General features: G+C 38.4%; 1 protein-coding gene and 1 long non-coding RNA gene across 2 annotated transcripts in view; one reads left to right on the top strand and one right to left on the bottom strand.

Annotated features, from left to right (window-relative positions):
- LOC146430824 (uncharacterized) overlaps window positions 1-15,796 on the top strand; it is a 22,888-nt gene extending 7,092 nt beyond the window's left edge. The window contains exons 2-4 of the long non-coding RNA XR_014855132.1: window positions 2,364-2,433; window positions 13,184-13,267; window positions 15,657-15,796. This is a non-coding gene — a long non-coding RNA (uncharacterized LOC146430824). The remainder of the gene's footprint in view (window positions 1-2,363; window positions 2,434-13,183; window positions 13,268-15,656) is intronic.
- On the bottom strand, window positions 6,544-23,783 carry ERCC4 (ERCC excision repair 4, endonuclease catalytic subunit). Its single transcript, XM_085074824.1, has 11 exons — window positions 23,573-23,783; window positions 21,888-22,068; window positions 18,921-19,116; window positions 17,361-17,568; window positions 16,082-16,262; window positions 15,605-15,733; window positions 14,917-15,027; window positions 13,214-13,805; window positions 12,407-12,499; window positions 11,635-11,747; window positions 6,544-10,810 (listed from the first exon to the last, which is right to left on the bottom strand). The coding sequence occupies exons 1-11, from the start codon at window positions 23,744-23,746 to the stop codon at window positions 10,077-10,079; spliced, it is 2,712 nt and encodes a 903-aa protein (XP_084930950.1). The 5' UTR covers window positions 23,747-23,783; the 3' UTR covers window positions 6,544-10,076.

The raw sequence follows: 23,783 nt of genomic DNA, 5'->3' as shown, positions 1-23,783 counted from the left end.
TTTTCAAATGCAGTTGTGACACAATGTAGCTCAGGATTTACCTAGAACTGTTACTTTTTTTGTTGTTTCTTATTGGCACTAAAGCAAGGCACCTTCGAGGAAGAATACTGGTTTTCTCTACATAGAGCGCTGAGAAAACTTCGGGTGAATTATTCAAGATATTGATTAGGGATACAGCAGACTGTAAGAAGTTTCATTGTTTTTTTAAAGACTGTAACCATATATTGATTATGCTTATTACTTCATAAAACCACATTTAAAGACTTGAGTTTTCAAAGCCTTGAAGTTACTTGCTCTCTCGTATGACTCAGTGGCATATAAATACATTTAAATTAACAGAAAGGATAATCCTTTTAAAAAATAAAGTAGAACAGCATTTGTCAGTATGTAAATAGGCACTAATAAAAGTGAAGAATATTTAAACTTTCTGGAAGAATGCATTGTACAAAAGATCATCTTGCTGCCTGGTTTGTAAGGAAGATACACTTTACATCACATGCTGTAACTATTTACAGCAATGCAGACAGTGGACTTGAAGTTTTCTTTTTTTTTTTTTTTTTTTTCCTTACCAACCAGCATAACAACCTGGACTAGCAGAGACAGGTTATTGTATGCTTTACAGAGTTACAAAAAGGTGCAGTTAGAAGTGCAATCTGTACACAAATGAGATTTGGGATGAAAACTTCTTGCTTTTTTTTTTTTTTTTTAATTTTTTTAAACAGTTGGAATGGAATAGGCTGGTGTATGGATTATTTGCTTGCACTGAAAAAAGACTTTTGACTCCCAAAATGTACATTATAAGAACTGGTAGATAATTAAATAATAGACACCCAGTGCAGAAAATGTTAAGTTTTTACATATTCTCAAAGGCAAAAAAGTAAAGCAGAAGTGTTCTTGTGTGAGTAGGGGATAGGACACAGATCTCCTCTGCAGAAAAGGCTCCCTCCTCTCTCCTGCTTTTCCTGGGTTGTATAACTATTGCTTCCCCACACTTTCCCCTCTTACTTGGCTAAAGTTGATTAAAGAGTTCCAATTTGTATTTCAATCTATTTCATGCAGTACTTGTAAGCCTAGATCCTCCAGTTGGCATCTACACACAACCGGGGAAAAAAACTACCATCATATAGCTGCTAATTTGAGCTTCCAAATTGAAGGTTTCAATGTTCAGTTAAGATGCAATTAGTTGAAAATGAGGCATTATGTACCAAAATCCCCGTGTCAGCTTTGAAACTTAATCTTATGATGAAGTAAGACATTCCAACATTGAAGTTATGGCTGCATTCTCTCTTCCTCTCTATGCCAAACATGTGTTCATAATCCTTTATGCTTATTATTTCTTAACACAAAATAGCAAATTAGGTCCGTATGAGCCTTTTAGATAAATAAAACCAGAGCATAACTGATTTGGCCCTCAGCCTCTTTCGATATCTGCTGGTTTAACAGTGTGACCCTAAAAATAAGGGTCAAGCTAATTACAGTTGCTCAGAAATCCAGATTTTCCAGGTCTGATCTGGGTTCTGCCTGCCAACCCGAATTTCTCTGTAGTACTCACTCTTAGGACAAGGATTTGAACTGAAAAAGTCTAGCAGCAAACAGTAACTTCTTGGTCCTTGACTCCATGCTATCACTTAATCCCCAGCTTTCCTGTCTTACAGGGTAGTTAGAGACAACCCAGAAGGTAAGATTAAACTGGCTTCTGGATAGGTTTTATTGGTGAGTTCGTGCCATGGGATAGGTGTCATATTTGATCCCAAAGCTATACTGGAGGTAGCAGAATGTTTTTGCATGTGATTTAGGATGAATTGGTGCATCAGTGCTAGGAATCAAGCGAAACTTCAGTGTAAGCTGCTCAGAGTATCACTAGACTCTTACTGAAATAAAGATTTTAATCTTAAACTGGTAATAAGCAACAGCATATCAGAGATGAAAAAGCATATGGAAATGTATGAAAGATAAGATTTTAAGGTTTAAACTGACCTGTGAATCAATGGTGAGTTTCAATTGCTCACTTCATGGACTTGCTTTATCAGCTTGGGCATAACCTTTTGCCTTTAGTTTTTCTGGCTCCGTATTTGTGAGATAAAATGAATACATCACTGACTGCATGACAGAATTAAGTTCTTAATTTTGTAACCTAGCAAACAGACACATGACTCTTCTCACAGGGTCTAGTTAGTATTTGACTAGGCCTTGTATTCTTTCTACTACAGTAGGTCAAGTTAAATGAGTTCCATTTATGTTCTTAATCATTAAAAAGGACAATTACTGTATTAATGTTAGAAATCATCAAGTTAGTGAGCAAGCCTACTCTGTTACTGGACACTGAACTTTGTATGTTACTTTTTATCTCATCTCTTTGTTAGTGCACTGACTGAGATGCAGAGACCCGTGGACATTGCTGGTACGTTTGAACAGGGCAAAATACAAGAGAAGGTATTTTTAGAAACAATTATTATCAAGCCCTTATAATCTATTACAGCTAAAAAGTTAATGAAAAATTTGAAAAAGGAATTACTGTATCTGTTTAAGTTATTTTTAAAACCTTCTACAATAAAATTTGTAGTTAAATTCCTTGTATTTAACTGTTATTAAGCAAGATAAATAAGGTCTGTACAATATATTGGAAAACTCTGGTGGTAGTATTCCCTAACTGACTGAGAGTACAGGAAAGCTTTTGTTTTGGTTTGTTGTTCTTGTTGTTTCTTTCTTTCTTTTTTTTTTTTTTTTAATGGAAGAAACATCTCCAATCTGGTTAGAATCCTTGATCCTGTTTTAGTATTTCAACTTTTAACTATTTTTATCTTCAGTAAACAAACACTCCAAAACCTCACTTATGTGCAGAATGCTTCAGGCTTGAAATATTGTACTGTTCCTACACTTGCATTTAGATAAAGCTGTTCACCTTCTGATAATGGAACCATTAAAAACACCAAAATCCAAAAACCCAAACAAAGGAGAGGAGAGAGTTCTGATTTGCGGAAACAATCTGAGCTGGCTGTTCTGGGAATGATCTTCAGAATTAGCTCATTATTTATTCTTGGTGCACTCCACCAATTAAACAAACAGTTTTATATATAGAACAAGGGATGGGCTTAGCTTGCTTTTTCGGGGTCATTGCAGAGCCACAGGCACTGAAGATGTGCAGGCTCGTGTTACCCACCCTGCAGGTACTCCGGGGGTGTGCAAGTGCAGATGCCGATGTGGGACAGCACAGGCTGAAGCTGGGAATGGCTGAAGGAAAGTCAGACATTCCTGGTGGACACCAGTTGAAATTCCTCTGTTTGGGTAATACAAGAGTTATTCAAGACACTGAAAATATGTCAGGGATCCCTAAGGAGCTGGTGGGGCTGACCAAAAAACCCCAAACCACTACATTTTAACACCAATAGCACTTCGTGGAAAAGAACTCAGATAACTTAGTATGTGATCCAAACCTTCTGGCAAGCAAATATTAAAGTGAAAAAGAAAAACTTGATTATGATTTCTGTCAGCTAGTGATGTGCAGTATAATGCAAATATTTAAGAAAACACCAACTTACTATAATAGTTCTGTGAACTGTAGTACAGCAGATTTATTGCGGCAGTTCAGGGCTTGGCTGAGACATCTTCTTTATCTGAAAGATATACTTACTGCTGTCTGTGTACATAGTGCCTCAAGCACCAAGGTTTGTATAGGACATGTTTCAAAGATTTTAGGTATTCTTCATATTTGGTATGGGGAGGACTTTTCTTGAAGTATCTCTAGACTTTTGCTGTGGTGTTATAGCTGCAGGTGATCGAAACATTTACATCCTGGCTAGCTTTTGCTAATTGTCTGCTGCCCTTGCTGTCCCACTGCAAGTGTTGGAAAGACATTATGTAAGGTGTAAAGTGAATTGATACACTGCCAAATACATCTGTAACAAATGAAACAAGAGGATTACAGAGACTTCAGCAGTTCAAATAATGTAATAGTTTAATACAAATATATGTTGATTTTTGGGACCATAGTTCTTCCTAATACTTAACATTCCGAGATTTAAGATGAGGCAGAAACAAAGCTTATTTTGACTGTAGGAAAAGTTAGAGATAGGATTTCAATAAAGGAAAATTAGGCAAAAGTAGATGTGGAATTAACATTTTTGCTCTTGCACATCTCCCACATCCTAATGTAAATGCTTAAGCATGGAATAAGAGTTTTTGCAGGATCTGAGAACTTGCCAATTGTATTACTGCAATATGTAAAAATGGTTGTGAGATATAAATGCCACAAGAAAGTTTGCAACTTCTGCCATCTATGCATAAGATTCCAAGGATTTTGTGATACATAAAAAATACTTTGAAAATTTTCCAGGGTGGGAACAATTTGTAAAACCAACTGATTATGATTTTATTGTGTCTGTTATTTGGACTGCTTGTAATCTGTTTAAAAAGAAATCTAAGACAAAACTGAGAATTAAATGTTGCAAGTACTGCTAACGTGCTGCTCTCTTTTCTCTGAGTGTCAGCTTTCCAAGTGTGACATGTCACAAGTCTGGGACCAAAATGAAAACAAAGTACAATACCTATTTTTTGTAAGCCCCTGGATATTAAGTACTGGACAAGGCTCCAGTGCAACCAGTCTTGGAAAGAATTCTGTGTTATTTGTGCTCAATAGACATCACAAATTGTAAAATATTTAAGCAGCATTCTTGAAGAGAAACAGGACAAGAATACAGACAATCATGGTCAGGATAAGAGATGTGAAAAAGAAATAAATCAGAAAATTCCAGAGGAAAAATAGAAGAAAGATAATAGTTAAATAGGGAATCTGAGAATAATATAAGTGCAGCATCAGAAGAAAAAAAAGTGATGAAGACACTGTAAGATGTTACTTAATTCAGTGTTAAATGATGCTGTGAGTATAGGACACACAGATCTCCACTGCAGCTGCACAGCTGGGACATGGCTGGGACATTCCATTCACCCACGAGGACGCTCAGAGGAAGGATAATGTGTGTGTCCCACTGTGTATCCTCATGGAACTGCAGGGCTCTAAGCAAAGAGCTCAAATTAGAACTATGCTGCCTATTTTTAGGGGCCTGAAATGCAGCCTTGTCAAGTTTAGGCTTCATGTGCCAGTTTCACTGGGAAAACTCCTGGGCTTTGAATCACTTGGGAGATAGTTTGGTATGTGCTTGAAATTTGAAGGTGGTTAGCATGTTGCTGTGGATAACAGGTAATAGCCACTCAGGAGAGAGAAACCAGAGCTATTGCACTGAATTTACAGGTGGGAATTTGTTTCTCTTCTTGCTAATTCAGTTATGTAAAATTCCACGTTATCTGAGTTAGGGTGGATGAAATTTGAATTCATTGAACTATTTATCAAAGTAAAGCTGAAGATATGAATGGTGATTTAAAAATAAAAGTCTTTATAAATTTATTATACATATGTGATAGATTTAGTAGTGATTCTGAAAATTCTACCCTCAAAATTATAAATTTACTCTCTGTGTCCTGGCTTAAATCCTTTAATCAGTAGTCCCAGCTTAATAGTTTCTGAAACTGCATTTAGTCCTCTTTGGATCTAGCTCACGGTAAACCTTTGCACCTCATAAACAGGAAGACTCCTGTGTGGTATTACTTTGACTATTGATTGTGATCTGAACTTACATGAGAAAGGTTACATTAAAAAAGGCAATTCAGTTCCACCAACTTTTGCCAGGTGGCCACTGTGTTTTCATAAACAAAAAATAAAAATGAGAATGGTCTAAGTGCCATTGTGAGAGCTGAGGAAGAAGCTGAGAGTTCCAAGAACAAGACTGCACTGCTGACTAATAATGCCAGCTTGGAAACAATGTCAGCTGGTTAATAAATCTCTGGGCTCCTGCTCTTTGATAGGAAATGATCAAGGTAAAAGAAAAAAGAAGTAACACTGAGGAACAGAGGACTCTAGAAATGAAAACTACGGGAAGCTCTCACAGAGAGAACTAGGGTAAAATGCAAGCTGAGACAACGGAATCTATTTAGCCCTGATTTAATATTCTTAGGAAGTCTGCTTTATAGCAGTTGTGGCTTAAGGTAATTTTGCCATGCTTTAAAAAAAATGACACTAAAATTAGTACATGCCCAGGCCCATTTTGATATATTGCAGCAACATCTTCTGTTTAGACAACAAATCACCATAGCAGTGTAGTAGCCCTGGTTACCCTTACTAACTTCAGTAAGAATTCATCTCTCAGCTAAGTATTAGCTAGCCAAGCTACTGAACAGTTCTTCCCTGTTTTCAAGAGTGTGACTGAGGATATTTCTTCCTTTTAATTTATTGAGGGGAAGCTTTCAAAATACAGATCAAAACTCAAGTAAAAAAATGGCCAGCCTATTTGTATTGAAAAGTCTGAGAGATGACATTTTGTACTTAAAATAAAAAATGGCACAGAAACTTTGAAACACTTGAATATTTCCTTGTACAACCTTATCAAAACATGCAAATTAAGAAAGTGCATATACTGTTGATAAGTGTGTTTTCAATGTAAGAAGGTACCTAACAGTTAAGCAGATATTAAAGCCTTCATGTGAAGCATATAAACATACAAAAAGGTTTATTATTAGTTTGATTCTGCAAATATCCAAAATTCTTGCTATTACATGAAGAATGAACATATGAAATAAATTTTAATGACAAAGTATTACAAAATACTGGAGCAACGGTTTCTGACCCTACTTGCATTTCTTAAAATCACATATTTTAGAAAACAGATCAACTGAATCTTAATTTAATTTAGGTTATCTTTGAGTAAGGTCTAAGGAGAACTTTATTCTAAAATGGTCCTTGTGAAAGGATTGTAAACCCACCTCATGGAGTTGGAAATACCATAAACAGGACGAGTTTCTTTAATGACCCTCAGTTACACTTCATTATGCTGTTGGGCATAAAAATAATGTATCAATTTAGTAATGTTTTTGGGAAATGTTTGCTTTTGGATTCTATTCTACAGTCAGAATTAGAATCCTGACTAAGGAAAGCTTTAGAGACAAATATTTTAATTCTTAAAAATTAAGTTATTTGTGGTTGTACTGTCACTGTGCAAATGAGAAATCACAATCACAACAAAGCTCACACTAAAACCTTTCCACTTTCCAAAAGAGTCACTGTTTTTAACAGCATAGCTACATATTTTATAAACTCTGTGGACTTCTGGTCAACTGGCTTACATTCAAGTTTTGAAAGCAATCAATGCAGCTGCCACCAAAAAAGCCCTACTTCACATGTTCATGCAGAAGAAGTAATTTTGCAGGTGAAGTTTGCTTTGGTTAGGGGCTGCACAGTGACCACACTGCCAGCAAAAGCCTACTTTTGCAGCTGGAGCTCAAAACTGCAAGTGTCCCCTCGAGCAGGAATAGTATCCAGGTAACTTAAACACAGGGACTACAGCTTAATCTATCCTGTGCTAAATATATTTGCTAATATAAGCAGCATTTGCTCCTAAGAGGTTGTGTGGTTATTCTAGAAGAAGTCTCGTATGATCAAAGCCCAGGAGAAGCTGCAGAAATGAGCAACTTGCCAACTTACTTCTTTATAGCATGGGAACCCCACACAGGGGTCTTCACCTGTTGAGGGACCTGGGAACGTGTAGTCTTGGTTTGGGCATAAGGAAGAAGCTGAGACACTCCCAAAATGAAGGCAGGGGGTTTGTGTTTGCTTTTTTTAATAAAAAAGCACAGATTTAAAACATCAAGCAAGGACAAGACGTACAAATTCCATGACTGTTGATCAAAGAGAGCCACAGAACACCCCAAGGGCAGGATTGTTCACCCAACTTTGTGTTGTGACTGCATTCAGGCAGAGCCTTTGGCTCAGTTATCTCAGTGAAAAGTGGTTTCAGGTCACAAGACCTCTTCCACCTGGGAGCACAATCCATACCTACTGCCCCAGGAGGACACAGCTCTAACTGGCAATTGAACCTAAACCCGTGAAATGCCAAAGCACAGGAGCAATAATAACATGCAGCAATGCTCCTTATGGCTGTTTAGAGAAAAAGGCAAATCCTGCACAGAGAAAGAAAAAGGAAAAAGCTTTACAAAAATTCCATATGCACATAAGCAAAATACAATTTCATCAACATTTTTAGCAAATAATTATTTAATTGCATTATGTAACTTTGTTCTAGCATGCAACACAAAGCTACAACTTTATCACCTCTTCCTATACCCTTCATTTTCACCCCATACACATCTCTGCAAAAGCCCCAAACCTCACTGACAGAGCTGAGGCAATATCTGTGAGAAATCCCAAGCCCACAATTCATGGAGCACCCTAATGATGCAACTGCATAAACAGTCTGTTCTCTAAGGCTGGTGAGCTCCCCTTTTTTGAATTAGGCTCTACAGTCCTTGCACTCAGGACAGATATGATCTTACTCTGATTTTCCCTTCTCTTAGCACCAATTTACAGGCATTCTCATCCCTGAGCATACCTGACAATGTTAGTGTGAATAAGCAAAAGTCTCATGGAAAGATTTCATATTAAATAAATTAGAATCTAGGGTAATAGAAACCCTAAGATCTGGATTATAAACCACATACTAAAAATAAAAATGTTCTGATATCAATACAGCCAAATGAGAAACAAGATAATTAACAAATTTTAATCTTATTATGGGTGTATTTAATACTGAAATTTGCATCTGCAGAAAAATGTTCCCTTGGAAATTTGTCACAGCTCAGCCATAGAATAAAGTTAACAACTCATAATTCACACTTAAAATGCACAATAAACATTAAACCTGAAAGTGCACAGTCCAGTTTTTACTGAACCTGAACAGAAAAAATATTTTCTCCTTTCATGAAGGAGATACTATTGATCTGTTGTTCCCATTAAAATCGTATAAATACATGTGCAAGTCATAGATAAAGGTTTTGTAAATAGCAAATGTAAATACATTAGCATGGAGTGCCACTGGACCAACCCTTTTGACAATGGCAGTTTGTTACACAGTTGTATCAAAGTTCAATGTAGAATATATAATTTAACAAGGAACATATTCACAAACTTTTCCTTCTTTTATGCTACACAAAATGCTAAAAGTGTTATCTTCTACGTGACAATGGCTTTACAGAATTTATTGACAGACAGTCAATTTGAGACAAAAATGGAAGTGCAATAGGACACAAAAGAAGTCAATATTGGAAGAATTTTCAATGGTTTTGGAAAATCTTGCTTAGAAAACTACTGCACTTTACAAGAGGAAATTTTCTTTGGTATAAAGGAACAGTGCCAACAGTATACCCAGGTTTTTCACTTTCCAGTGAAAGATGTGAAAGAGCTATCAAAACTGAGTTAGAAAATAAAGCCTCTTAAAAGTAAAAGTAAGGCACACTGAAAATTAAGTTGCACTGTGGCACCACAGAATCTCTATCCAGTCAGACCAAAGGAAAGCACTTTGCAAAATCTAGCAAGACAGAGCTGTACTGGTATTGGAATGGCAAAAAGTATAACTGGTAGTAAGGTAAGCAAGCATAATGTAGAGCATAGCATACGAATGTATTTTACTGTGCCAAAGGCTTATGGTCATGTTCTAAAATTCTGGATTCAGTCCGAGCAAAAAATAAACTCCTGAGCAAAGACTGCAATGTGTTTCAAATAGCTCCATCACTGTCAACCCAAAACTGGCAGTTTCCAGAGAGTGACACATTAAAAATGGCAAAAGCAGTGTTGTATCATGCAGCAGGTCATGGACTAATCAAAACATGGCACATTTTCAGCTTGAACAAGACATTGTAACTTTCACAAGAAAACACCTTTATCAGTTAGTCTTAGCACTTAATTCTTAAGGTCTTGGGGAAAAACTTCATTTAGTTAATTCAGTGGTATTACAGAATTGGTTAAAGTGCTTCAAAAAGAATAAAAATAACTCACATTTCTCTATTAAAAATATTTTTTCCCTTTGGAATTTGCCTTCAGTAATAATTAACTCATGTGTTATAACTGATGGAACAGCATTAGCAAGAAACAGCTGGTTATCTTAAAGGGGGCATTTATTAAAGTATTTCATGTATTTGCCAAAGTACTGTGCCAGAAAAGCTTATCTGTGCTCTGTGTTGAACGATCTCATGAGTCATCTTTTGCTTTTTCCTTTTGCTAGTGCCTCGGCGTAGGTCAGGTGAATGAAGTCGAAGAGCTGTGTGGCATTGGCAGCATTACCCAAAATCTTGGTGAGCTCATCCTTGGACAGTGTCACCAGCTCTGCAATGCTTTTAACGTGGGTCATTAAGGCACGGCAGTTCTTTGCATTAACTCCTGGCATTTTTAACAGGAAGTCCTGAGGCCCAGGGTTGTACTTGTCTGACTCGGGGAGGATTTCGGAATCTGCAGTGACGGCCATCGCGGTTTCTGCGTCGGGTTGGGGATGGTTTTGTTTCAACTCTTCAAACAGTTCCGCAGTAGCATGGGGAGAGGGACACCACAGGATACGTAATTTTGGGAAGTGCAGTGTAAGAAGTGTTAGTTTAGAAGTAACATCATTACTGGAAATTTCTGGCTGTAAAGAGCCTCGTGGGATCAAGGAGAAGGGTTTGTTAGGATCAAATTCAATGAGGAGAACTGGCCGCTTGTAATAGCGGCACATGGAAACGCACTGTGCATACAGCCTGCCATTGTTCAAGGAACCAATCAGGTCACTGACACTCTTCCGCTCCACACAGATGTCAGGAGTTAGAATATAATCTCCCACTTCCAAAGTAACGGGCTCAATGTCGATCCCACGGCGATGGATCAGTGATGGAAGCTCACTGCGGAATTCCCGCATATCCACGATTATGGTTTGCTGAACACTCTTCTGTTCCTGTCCACCTAAATAGCAAAATAAACACAGTTATCCCCATACTTGGGACTTCCCACTTCAGTTGTTTCCCTGTGTGCTGCCAATGCTTCTGTAAGGGATGGACTTCTCATCTTAAATTATACCTCAAATTCAGCAGTATATTTAATCCAGACTTCATTTAATTTTTAATTACCATAGAGAAAAATTACTTGCCTAATTATGTACTGTAGTTTATGGAGCATGCTCTGCAGTTTAATGGAGCTACCATGCTACCTGGTGCAAGCTTTGTATAGGTGACAATGAAATATATGAAACCATAGATGAAAATTATTTAAATGAATCAGAGAAATCTTTAAAAGGTTGCCTGCAAAACAAGATAATGAACCTGACCCTTTTTATTTCCAGCTGTTTCTCACAGAAATACAGTACTTTATTGTAGGAATTATGTGTTGGCCTCTACAGCTCTGCAGAAGGACACATAAAGAGACTGCAGCACCAAGGCCACAAAAGACGTAATGGAAAAGATTAGAGAGCATGTGGCAAAGGAGAGCATCTGTAGACTTCAATTTATATGTTTTAATTTCTCTTCTTAGAAGCAGCACTCGACAGTCTCATAACTAACAATCTGCCTAAAAACAACCCAAATGGTATCTGTCTTAATGGTAAAACACATTAACCTGTATTTTCAAAGGAAACCACAGTTCATTGTCAGTGAGAAATAATGTTTCTTTAGCATGAAGAATGCAGCCAATGTACAATGTATCTCTGCCCCAGGTGCTTTGAGGGGGAATTAAAAGTGCAATAGTTGTGGGACTTTTGGAAAGCTCCAAAGTCTGACCTAGGACCTGCTCACCTGCTTTGCGTGTGTCAGCAGAGACAGAGGCAGGTCTAGCGTCTCTGAGGAGGTCTAAGTTTGTTTCATCTCTTCCTTCTCTTTCTTCAGGGACAACCATGCTGGCCTTCTCTCTAAGGAACCACAAACACACACACAAACCTGCAAATTTTAAAAACTAAAACCTGCATTTTAAAAACTGCAAATGTAGGAGAGAAGTGGATTAAAATACTTCAATACCCTTCATCCAGGTGTAAAATTATATATAGTTTTATACTAAATGCAAACCCATTCAGAAATGCAATTTACTGGGTTTTACTACGTTTTTCCTTTTACAAAGGAACTAATGACTAGTAATAGCACTGTAACCCCCTGAGAAGGCACTCTCTGTAAAAATACTGTCTTATACAGTGTAAGAAAATAACTGTTTTGTTTCTCCAATTGACTTAGGTTATAAAAGCTTTAGATATTATCTTACAAGAAACCTGCAAAAACATTACACAAATGAACTTCATAGACAATTACGAAAAAAATCTAAGTGGTTCTGTTTAATATTAAATTAATATTAAATCCTGCTAAAATTATTAAACAAAACAGTAGGTGCTTTGAAAAGGAAAGTTTTGACTTTTTGGTGATTCTCAGTAGGAACATGCTCTTTACATGCAAAAGGAATTGAATTAGCAATTTATTTAAAGCCTTCACGCAGTTAAGAACTTCTCTTTATTAAAACGTAAGCACATTGGGGAATTACATGAAACACTAATTATGAAGGCAGTTAAACAAACTGTGTTACCGAATGAGTTTTTCGAAGGCCTCCTTCTCTTTCCTCAGAGCAGTGAGGTAACGCTGCTCTTCTGTGGAGCCCCCATATATGAGGAAATAAACTCTGGAGGTATAAAAGAGAAAAAAAAAAAAAAAAGACGTCACAAAACTTTGTATTAAGTTTAAAAAAAATTCACAACCAATAAATTTAAGATAAGTAGCAGTAAGAGCAGCAGTAAGAGCCTGACAAGTTAGTTAACAGTATATTAAATTATAAGTTTTCTATATTTTTAATTAGTATGTGACATTTATTGATAAAACTGAGTTTTGCAATTTCCAGGTGCATCAAATACATACCCAATGTGGTGATCTTTCAGCAAATGCTATAACTGCAAATAGTCATAATCTTTACTGTCTTTTCCTTCACTTGTTTTTCTGTTACAGTTTCTGAATTACTGGTCTTCATCATGACAAACGTGAGGAAATGTGAAAATGAATTAAATCCAAAATGAATCCTTTTGTTTAAAAATCATATTTTCAGAGGTGGTTTAAAGTGAGACTACACCACCTCAAAATGATCCACTGCCACTAAAATCGTAGAGGCAGAGGTCTTCGAACTGTTTTTTTTAAACAGATATGCTTCTGCTGTTAAGGGACTAAATACCACTGGAAAGTAAAAATTTTGGTAACACAGGAAATTATGATTTTGTTTAAGGGCTAAACAGGAACTAAAAGGTAGCTAATGAAAATCAAGAGCAGCATGTTCTGCATTGACAGCTGACAGTGCAGTTTTAATTTTTTCTTTCAGACTAGAATTATCCTGACCAAGACAACTTGCCTCAGAGGCTTCCCAGGCCGGCTTGCCTTGTAGATTTCCAGCTGCCGAACAAAAGTGAGTTCTGCATCGTATAACACAACATATCTGGGTTCTACCTCGTGCAGCACCCGAGTGAGCGCGTAGGGATCACCACAGCTCTGCAGGGGGTGGATAATGGTGAGGGGGTCCTTGAAAATCCCATAGTAACAATCGGAGGGCAAGTTCACATCAAAATCTTCGGGAATGCTCTCTTCAGTGTTGCTTTCTTGGCTACCACTTAATTCTTTGTTGTCTTCCTCCTCGACCTCCTCTCTCTTTTCCTCCTCAGTTTTCCCTATCATTTGGATTATAGTCCGGTCTTTCTGCTTCTTGAGTTTATTTTGTTTTGAAGAAGCTGTGAGTTTGGCTTTTTTGGCTTGAGGCCCTGTGTCTGGTTTGGCATTTCCTTTGGATTTGCCGTTTTTTCTGTCCATAATCCACACTTCCGCAGCTTTCTCATCCTTTCCGAACGTTTTGTTATACAGCCTTGTTAAAAAAGCTTCTGCTCCAGCAATAATATACTCCCTGAGCTGTGCACAGGCTCGGTCATCACTGGCACAAATGAGCACTTGCCCTGCAGTCAAGAAACAATACCATGTTTACAGCCTGTAATGCTCTGTTTCCTATCCAGCTACAAGCACCTCCTGAGCCAATGGGTTGCACTGATCCAAGCACTATGCCTGCCAAATGCCTTGACATTGGGACTTTGAGAGAATTTAAATTGCATGGCTTTTTGTACCAAATGAGATTAGAGAAGATTAATGGAAATTCAGCATTCCTTATTCTTACAGTGTCTAAATTTGTGAAGTTTTCCTTCTGAGCATTGGAAACAAGACAGATACAGGGTGTGTAGAAACATACTCGAACAACTACTCGTTTTAAGATGTGGAATAAGAGAGAACTTAATTTAGACCATTCTAATCTGTCAGCTGTGTTAGAAAATCTACAAAACACATGTTTCACACAGTATTATTGACATTTGTGAATAACAATTCTCCACAAGCTGACTCAGATAAACTCCTACAACACTAGGTGAGAGAGCCAGTTCTTAACCAGTCAGAACACTGTGGGTGGGAGAAAAGAGCACTTTTTTACCCTCACTATTTCCTAAAATAAAACTTGCTAAAATTTAAGGGAATGAAAAGCCCTAAAATAGGAAAGGCAGCAAAGCAGTTAGACTCTCTTCCCTGCCTCCTAATCTCTACCTCATTTATATGCAACTCATGAGAAGCAAATTTTTAGGTGCATGAGAAAAATGTGCAAGTTAGAAAGGGCATAAAACAGACCCCCTATTTTTGTTTTGAACCCAAACTTAAGAAATGACTGAATGGTAACTTGATTATTATAAATTTCCAATTCAGTTTTATTGGGCTTGGAACTAAGGTATCAGTACAATACTGAAATGTAACTTAAAATATTTTTTCAGAATATAACAGGTTCTTTCCTAAAAGTATCGCATAGGAACCAACAACATTTCTAGAGCAAGACCTAATAACAGTGTAAGTAAAGCTATTTAATTTTACATAGTTTATGTACATAATGTACATAAGACCACAAATTACTAAATCTAAACTAGCTCTTTGATAAAACTACAGAGAAGAGTTAGTCCCTTCTCTCCAAGGTCAAGTAGAAGTACAAACCAGTAGAAATACTGTGAAAACTTACATCATTTAGGATTCTCTCACCTGGACCACCAAGGTTGTCACTGTTCTTATTTTCATTTTCAATCTCTTTCAGTACTTCTCTCAAAGCTTCCCATTTTGGGTTACTTTCTAGAACCAATTCCCTTTTCAGTTCTGAAACAAAGTAAGATTGAACATAACAGCTCTTGCAGCCAAAATATCCTTCAGACTTTAAATCAGTGGTTAGATGTCAATAGTGTGATGGTTGTTGGCAAATACGATATTCCACAGCCTACATAAGCAACTTGTTATGCTAATGAGCTGGAGAACACTCTTAAATTTAAAAATGCGGATAAGTGCTTTTGTGAAGCAAAAAGCTGAAATATTCACTCATTCTTCAATTCTGAAACTCCTGAATATATTTTTTTAATAAAAGCAACCACAGCCTCCTACCCTTTCACATAAGATAATAAAGACGAAGCTGAATACCAATGGAATGCAAGAACATCCACAAAGTCTCTCCCAGTGATCAGCTGAGCAAGCTTAGGAGAACCCCCTACTTCTTCGTGACTCTTTTATGTTGTTTATTATATGCTTTTGGAACAAAGATTATGTCTCAATTTATCCCAGCTAACAGATTGAGAGCCTGAGCTGTGGAAGTTCATGCAGGGAACCAGAGCACAAGTAATAATATGCAAAGCACTTGAAATCGTGTGACACTCTCAAACTTAAAATTAGGAATGATCAGTACCATTTCCCTTCTTTCCATCACGTTTTTCAAAACCTTTGCCTTTCTGGTTCAGTTTTTCATCTGCAATGCGATAAACTCGAGCTCGAGCATTCACAAACATTGAAGTACTGGAGTCAAGGAACAGCCAACCTGGAGAGGAAATGAGAAGGAAGCAATAGTAGTTTGACATCTGCAATATGCATGTGTTTCAACCCTTTGCAGTAAAAGCCCCAGATCTTCATCTGGCATACCTGCCCTACCTGCTTGCTGTGTAATTACCAGCTTAGTAAAAGACAGAAATGTGAGGCAAATCTCACACTGTTAAGTAACAGCAGTTAAGTGGGAAGATGAAAGAATTATCTGTCAATAAAAACCTACGTCCTTCTGGCTGGTTATGTAAAACCTAATTAGATACCTTCATATGTTTGGGAATGTTAATTAAAAACATCAACATTGCACTGTTTCATACGTTAACTTGTATGGTTATTCGGTGTTTACCTGAATTCTCCCCAAAAGCTTTTTCACTCGCTCTCAATGACTCCAGGAGATTAAGGAAAGTGACACAATCATACTGGGTTAGATACAGAAGCAAAGTACGCAGGACCTTCAAATCCTGGACCAACGACTTTGTCTTAGCTCCAAGCTGATGCCAGAGAGGATCCAAATAATGACGTATTGTCTGGAAATATAAATTGGAAAGTTTAGAGTGTCAAACATACAATATTGTATTATAGCTTCTATTCAAGCTGAAAATGCACTTTCACTTTTCAGGGGATGCTACCGGTTTCCCAAAGTTATTATAGATACCAAAATAAAGATGTGCTGGTGAGATACTTGTTTTGATACAAGTTACCATGTTTTAGCAAAGCTAACATAATATAGATGTCTTTATGCAAAACATTTCAGCAATTAGCAGATATATATAATTGACTACTTTCAGTACATGTTTTCCTTTCCATCTAATACTAAAATACTGGTAAAATATCCCCCTTGCCCCCACCTTGTTTTACTGGCCTGTTGTGTTTAGTACTTAGTGTCCTTTACTTAAGTACAGCTTAAACCATTATAATGTCATTTAATTTCCAAAATAAGATCTCTACCATGAAGATGTGCAACCTATAGAGATTAAGGCAAAAAACCCTCAAATATCTAAACTACAGAAGGCCTGCCATCCAGATTAAATCACAGTTAACAAATAACCGTGCTGCACTCTGACAATTGAAATTTTATGATTTCACCCTACAGAAAGTGTATTAATGCCAAACATTGCAGGTCTGCCAAAAAGAACAATGAACACACAATTATTGATGTACATAATGATTACAGATACAGCAGATGCATGCATGTTCATATTGTCTATTGTGTACAGTGCTTCTCCTACTAGAGAAAATAAAAAACACAAGCAGGAAATTGAAAAGGTAAAGCAGAGTATGCGTGTGGCAATAACTACATACTTATCTCCAAAGTATTCTGAACTGAAATTGCAGCTTTCTAATAACAGCAGCAACAATTATTATTGAATTCATGAATTGGGATGTTCTTACTGTTGGGACTTTGGAAACAAAGGAAGAACAATAATACCAATACATCAAAAACCCTACTGGCAGCTGTCACATCACCATTACAGTCCCTTGTACCAGTAATAAACATGTCATGGGAGAATGCTCAGCTGCTGCTGGTTATTTATTTTACAAATAACATTTCTGTTTGCATGGCAGGCACTTCAGAGAACTACATCCTGTTAGTTAAGACACTGCAGAACAATCAAAACGGTTACCTTGTCAAAAGGTTTAGCAATAGCATTCTCTAAAGAGAGATCTTCTACTTCAAGAGCTGGATTGTAACGTTTGAGTTCCCTGAGACATGCGTTCAGAATGTCCAGGATTGCAGTCTGGATAGCAAGCATAGCAGGGGTCATTGCCACGTGTATTTCCACCACTTCAGGTTTATGTTTCTCCAAAAATGAGTGCACTGCTATATGAAATCTAAGAGAAAAACAGCTTCTTAAGACTTACATGGATAGTTTTATTTGACTTAGAATTACTCAGAAGTTTGTATAAACTACAATTACAATTGTTTTAAATGTAAACAAGTAAGTAAATTCCAAAATCAGTTTCTACTGATGTGAAGACTGCAATCTTATGAACAGCTTCAGAAAACCATCTGTTCCACAATTATGACTGTACTCATTCTAGTCATGTGAGCCTATAGTGCTGCTGAATGATCCACGGAAAATTACTGCACTGGATTCTGCATCATTATTACTCATAAAAAATACTAAAGTAAACCCAAAAAATCTTATAAGGGAGAAACTGGAAGGGGTTCACAAATTCTTTGAAATCACACGGCTGCATCAGCAGATTCTGTAACATTCCCATCTTGCAATGACATCCAGCAGGTCCTTGTTGCAACCCTGCCCTTGGAGCCACTCTGGCTGCACAGGTCTGGAGATGCCAGCTGACTGTGACTGACAGCATGAGGCTCAGAGAGCTTGATGTCTGCTGAGGTCTGGAGCTCCATGGGCATCTCCTCTACTGCATGCTGCACCCCCAGGTCTTTTCATGGAAGTCAAGGAAGGAAATTTAGAGAACTTCCACTCAACCTTTCCTACCCTAGGTATGTCCACTTCTTCTTCCCTGGGATACTGAAAGAAAGACTGTTAAGGAATTTGCGATGCAGAGGAACAGTTCATTAAGATGGAGTGAAACACATTCCAGCCCAGCCTAACAGAACAAATGGGCAGAGCTCCTCCCAAGGCAAGAGCACTGACTGGGTCACCAGTGTCCAGTTCCATTTCTGGCTCTGCTACTGGAAGACTTAGTGCATGCCACATCTTGGCAATTTGCTTTTTAACAGTCATCAAGAAATATTCTTCATATACAACATACATGTATAAGAAGAATAAAAAAATCTGACACGTAGAAAGAGATGCATGGAGTTTCATCACAGCTGGAAACAAGTATCTCCATGATGGCAGAATGGAGAGACTGTATTCCTGTCACTTCATGGCTTAAATGCTCTTGTTTAGTAAGAGAGGTTTGTCTTAAACTGTTAAGAATGTCACTTTTTGCTGTGATTTCTGTTGACTAAAAGGACAGCTCTACCATAAAGTTCATCCCCTCATAGAGTTAAATTGAATCTATTTTCACAAACACTCTCAGAAATTTAGCCTCTTTAGGACCATTTCTGTCAAAAACTGAAAAATTTTCTTTGAGACTACAGGAAGGAACACAGATTAGCAATGTAACTGCATACACCTCATTTTCTTAGGAGACTGCTGTAACATCCTTCATCTTTCATAAGTTTAACTTTCCAGTGAAGTAAAGAAGTGCCTCACCTTGGCCACAGATAAAGCTTCCCGACAAAAAGATTTTTCATCACTCTTTCCACGTGACAAAAGCCAGTGTTAAATGCAACTGCATTATCTGTAAAGGCTTTAATGAAGCCTTGCTTGTTCTTCTGGCGATAAAGTCGCAAGATAAATGCTTCCTGACAGGACTCAATGATTCTGTGTGCTTTGTATACCAAAATGCCTGGCAAAAGAAAAAAAATTCAAGTTAAAAAAAGGTACAGAAAGGTCCAGGTTTGTATAGATTTTTCCTCACAACTGTCTTATACTTCTACTGTTCTTTTAATTACAGAAATTTGTCTTCTAAAATGAAGGTTAAACAAACTTTCTGGGGTTGAAATGAGTGATTCCTTAGTCTCAGTACCATGGAATTGCCAAATAACAGAACTGGGTTAATGATGCATCTCTAAGAGAAAAAAAAAAAGCTTGTGCATGAGTGGCAGGACTTACTAGTTCAGAAAATTCTTTACTCCTGAGGCATAACTTGAACTTGAGCCTTTTAAAAGCAGGAAAAGCAAATGCATGACATAACACACTGTTAGCACAAAGCAACTTTGATATGTTCAAGGCCATGATAGTTGAATTCTTTTGTTAAGAGAAATTCTGGAATTACAGACTTGTCAAGTATGTTCATTGGTAACAGTTCAAGTGTTTACATAATCAAAGAAGTTCTGAAAACATTTATTTTGCTTTTCTCTCCCATCTGACAGTCATATTCACACTTAAGGACAGCAAGTATTATCAAATGTATGAGTGCACCACCAATTTTCTTCATGGCTATGGGTGTAGTAGGAATAAAAGATCTATCAAGCATATTTTAGTAAAGAGAAATGAAACAACAGTTTAATTTAATTATGTATTTGAGGTGAACACTTCTGGGATTCACAGTTCATTCAGCCAAGACCTGCTAAACCAAGTCTTTTTCTTTCCTCATGTTTAATCATGTTAAACAGCACATTGCATTATTTTCCCTCTCCCCCTACTGAAGCGAGGGCTATGTGGTATCTGTTTACAGCTTCCAGTGGAATCATAGGTTCCTTTCTAAAATGGAAGGGAAGGACATCAAACATCACAGGTTCTACCTTGTGCCTAGATAAGCTGACGAACTTACAGAGCATTTAATTTCTGTAACAAGTTTCTTCAACTCAGACCCCAGCCATTGATTTTAACATGCCTTTGCTTGCTAAATGAAAAACATCCATAAAAAAAGACTTCCATATAACTGCTTGCCATGCACGATTAAGTCATGCAATAATCCACTACAAGACATTTTTTAATCTAGATATTGTTAGATCTGTCCTATGAAGCAAATTTTTCAGGACATAATAATGATCATAGTAATCTCTGAACAACTTCCAGGTTATCAAGATGTGACTCCAGATGGACATGATGGGAAACACAGAATTTGTAACAGGTCAGTAAGACTGTGTTTATCACAATACCTTCCTGTTTTACTCAATATATATCTGCTTATGAAGTAAGTTCACACCTGCTCTATAAGCCTTGGTAGAAACAACTTGGCACTTTTTATTACAGCAACTTGCATCAGCTTCACTGTGCAGTCAAATACATCACTTCTACTCAGCTAAAACCACCAGGAATAACTCTTCTTTATTGCACTGATAATTTCTTATCTTCATGTAGCTGGATTTATGAGTTCATCAGCCAAAGTTCACACTGATTTTACATATCACATTTGTAACAGCTAGAAAGACTTTTACTATGTTACCTCCTCATGAAACACTATTACAAGATTTTGCTGGTTTTGTTGTACAATCTCACACACAGACAAGGCACACAGACCCAGATGTTGGGAAGCTGGGAATGAAGCTGCCAGTCTATTGTCTATCTGTTCTTGCACCGACCTCTGGTGGTAATGCAAAACCTGTCACAGCTCTGTGGCACTATAGAACAGCACTATTTTTAAATCTTTACTGTATTTCTTCTTTTCATCTTTCTTCTGCTTTTTTCCTTTTTTCTTTGGTAGGGTAGAAAAATAGAGAGGAAGGAGTCAAGGGGAAGAAGACAAATTACTACAGGTTGCCCAGAAAACTCATTCACTTCTTATGAACTTAGAAATATGAGAATAGACAAATCTGGTGTCCTCTGACTCCAGCATAAAGCTGTTCAAAATGTTTTAGAGTAGAGCTTTTTATAGATTAGCTAAAAGGAAGGAGATACAGCTTCTGAAGCAGAAACTTACACTCTTCTAAGCATTCAATATTCAGCTATGTTTAATTGTTAAGATGTTAACTCCTAGCGAACAGTAAAATATTCTTATATCCCTGCCTGTTAGATATCTCTTTTCCCAGCTCTCCAGGCTGTAACAGCATTTCCAGCTTGCACAGGAACATAAAAACAAGAGTGGCTGGGGCACAAGAGGAGCAGAACATGAGAAGAAAAGGGTAACTCTCACATCTTCCATGTATAACTTCTATATAACAACCAAAAAAAAAATGGTTGCAAAGACCTTTACAATCACAGTAACAGCATTACTTTGTAATACTGCTATTTGCATAGTGTCCAAGTGTGTCAATACAGAGATTAGTCAAGTATTGCTATTTTTTTATGAGAAGTCATGAGGAGTAATTTGTTAATGCAAAAAAAATAAAAAAGGTAGTGTGCATGGCTGATAAAGCATGACATCTAAAATCAGTTTTAATTGTAGGCCAGTGTCCAACAGACCACAGGACACTATTTCACCAAGTGCAACCAATTATTCTCCTTTGAAAGCCTTTTTAAAGTGCATGATTAAATAAAGCAAACAAATCTAGAGGAAAAAACCCCAATTAAAAATATGAAAGAACTACACATTTGCACCTTTTACCTCAGTCTTGGTGAGGGAAAAAAAGGAATAATTCTTCAACCTCAATACCTACTAGGAGAACTCTTCATATAAAATTAAGCTGTGTATTTTCAAACAGAACATTCTTACCTTTACTCTATTGCTCTTACCAGTAATGAGATTTGCCGGAATTCTGTCAGTAAGGAAATCTACCACAAGGATCCGACTTGTTGCAAAGATGACTCCTCCTTGTGTGTAAAATTCATATCGAGTATTATTTGCAATTTCATTGGTAACACGCCGAGGGAGATGAACAACTCCATCTGACCTCAGCTGCTCAATAAAATACTCCTAAACCAAATACAATAAAAACACATTATCATGGTAACTAGTGAAAGGGATGCAAAAAGTACCTTTATTACACATACTCTGGTAATTTTGAGGAGCTGTCCAAAACAAATTAAGACATGACAGTATACCACAACTAAAGAAAGTCAGAATTGTTATGATTTTTTCTGCTTTGGTACACTTTGATCAGTTTCAAACTCACATGTGTGATTTACAAATCTACACAGTCAGTAGTCTCTAAACAACACTTACATAAATATGGGCAACTGCCACTCAAAAAAGCTTACTTTTTCTTGTATTTCAATAGCTCATTGTCAGAGAATATGCACTTAAGAACAGAGAATTGGGAAGAGATCATCCTTTAGTGCCCTCAGCTGTCATTGGATGACTATAACAGGTAGATCATATACAACAAATTTAATCTTATAAACTATGGCTGTGATCTTCATTCACCTATGGTTGCTATAAAATGTCCCCAGGACTTCCCCTTCCTGATGGTGGGAAATTTGCATGGTTCCAGAGAAAAAATAGCAGCTTTTCTTTTTTTGTACAAGTAAGGGAAAACCTGTCATCATGTTTCACCCCTTTCTCCTCACTGGTTACTTATAAGTTATGTACTTGTTTTAGCTCATTAGTGTTATTAGAACTTCATCATACTGCAGGAGTAGAAATTCAACTGCCATGATCCCGAATGTTTGTGGTTTGACAGCTTCCCCAGGACATGGGGGGAGACACCAAACTGTCCCTTGTGGCCAAGAAGGCCAATGGGATCCTGGGGTGCATTAGGAAGGGCACTGCAGGCAGGTCAGGGAGGTGACCCTGCCCCTCTGCTCAGCCCTGCTGGGGCACATCTGGAGTGCTGGGTCCAGCTCTGGGCTCCTCAGGACTAAAGGGACATGGAGTTCCTGGAGCACAGGGTGACAGAGGGTGAGGGGACTGGAGCAGCTCTCTTGTGAGGAAAGGCTGAGGGAGCTGGGGCTGTTCAGCCTCCAGAGGAGATGGCTGAGAGGAAACCTCAGATTGTCTGTCAGTGTGAGCAGGGAGGCTCAGAGCAGGGCCAGGCTCTGCTCCCCGGGCACAGCAATGGCACCAGAGCAATGAGCAGAACTGATGCCCAGGAGCTCCACCTGAGGAAGAACTTCCCTGTGCAGTGACCGAGCACTAGAACAGATTGTCCAGAGAGGCCGTGGAGTGTCCCTCACTGGAGATATTCTAGAACCATCTGGACACAACCCTGTGCTGTGTGCTCTGGGCTGACCCTGCCTGAGCAGGAAAGTGGGACCAGATGAGCCACTGTGGTCCCTCCCACCCCGCCCCACTCTGTGGGTCTGTGCCGGGCCGGTGCGCAGGGCCCTACCCGCCCCCGGTGCCCTCCCCGCAGCCCGCACACCCTCCGCCAGCCCGGGGAGCCGCTCCGCCGACCGGGGCGGCCACAGAGCCGCCGGCTGCCCTGGGACCCGCCCGCCGCACCGCGAAGGGAACGGCGGGCGCTGACAGCTGCCCTCACCTCCTCGGCGGGGCTGGTGTTGAGCACGAGCACGAGGCTGGCGGGCTCGCAGTAGAGGCGCAGGAAGCGCAGCAGCAGGCGGTCGATGCCGAGCCCGCGGGCGCACACGGCCAGCCCGTCGTGGTGGAACAGCTCCAGGAAGATCTGGCTCTCGTGCTCCAGCAGCGCCGCCATCACGGCGCCGCGCCCGCGCACGCGCGCGCCCCGCCGC

The sequence above is a fragment of the Lichenostomus cassidix genome, chromosome 14 (genome assembly GCF_008360975.1).
Source record: "Lichenostomus cassidix isolate B80296 chromosome 14, HeHo_3.0, whole genome shotgun sequence".
NCBI classification, from domain to species: Eukaryota; Metazoa; Chordata; class Aves; order Passeriformes; family Meliphagidae; genus Lichenostomus; species Lichenostomus cassidix.
This window is presented reverse-complemented; position numbering and strand designations above follow the sequence as displayed.

What these genes read in the sequence shown, in the direction of transcription:
- ERCC4 (XM_085074824.1), bottom strand. Translation starts at nt 23,746, where the DNA reads ATGGCGGCGCTGCTGGAGCACGAGAGCCAGATCTTCCTGGAGCTGTTC. An exon ending in AAGCTTTATCTGTGGCCAAG is followed by an intron (nt 17,569 to 18,920) that starts GTGAGGCACTTC and finishes TTTTTCTCTTAG; the next exon opens with ATTTCATATAGCAGTGCACT. An exon ending in TGATGGAAAGAAGGGAAATG is followed by an intron (nt 15,028 to 15,604) that starts GTACTGATCATT and finishes ACTTTGTTTCAG; the next exon opens with AACTGAAAAGGGAATTGGTT.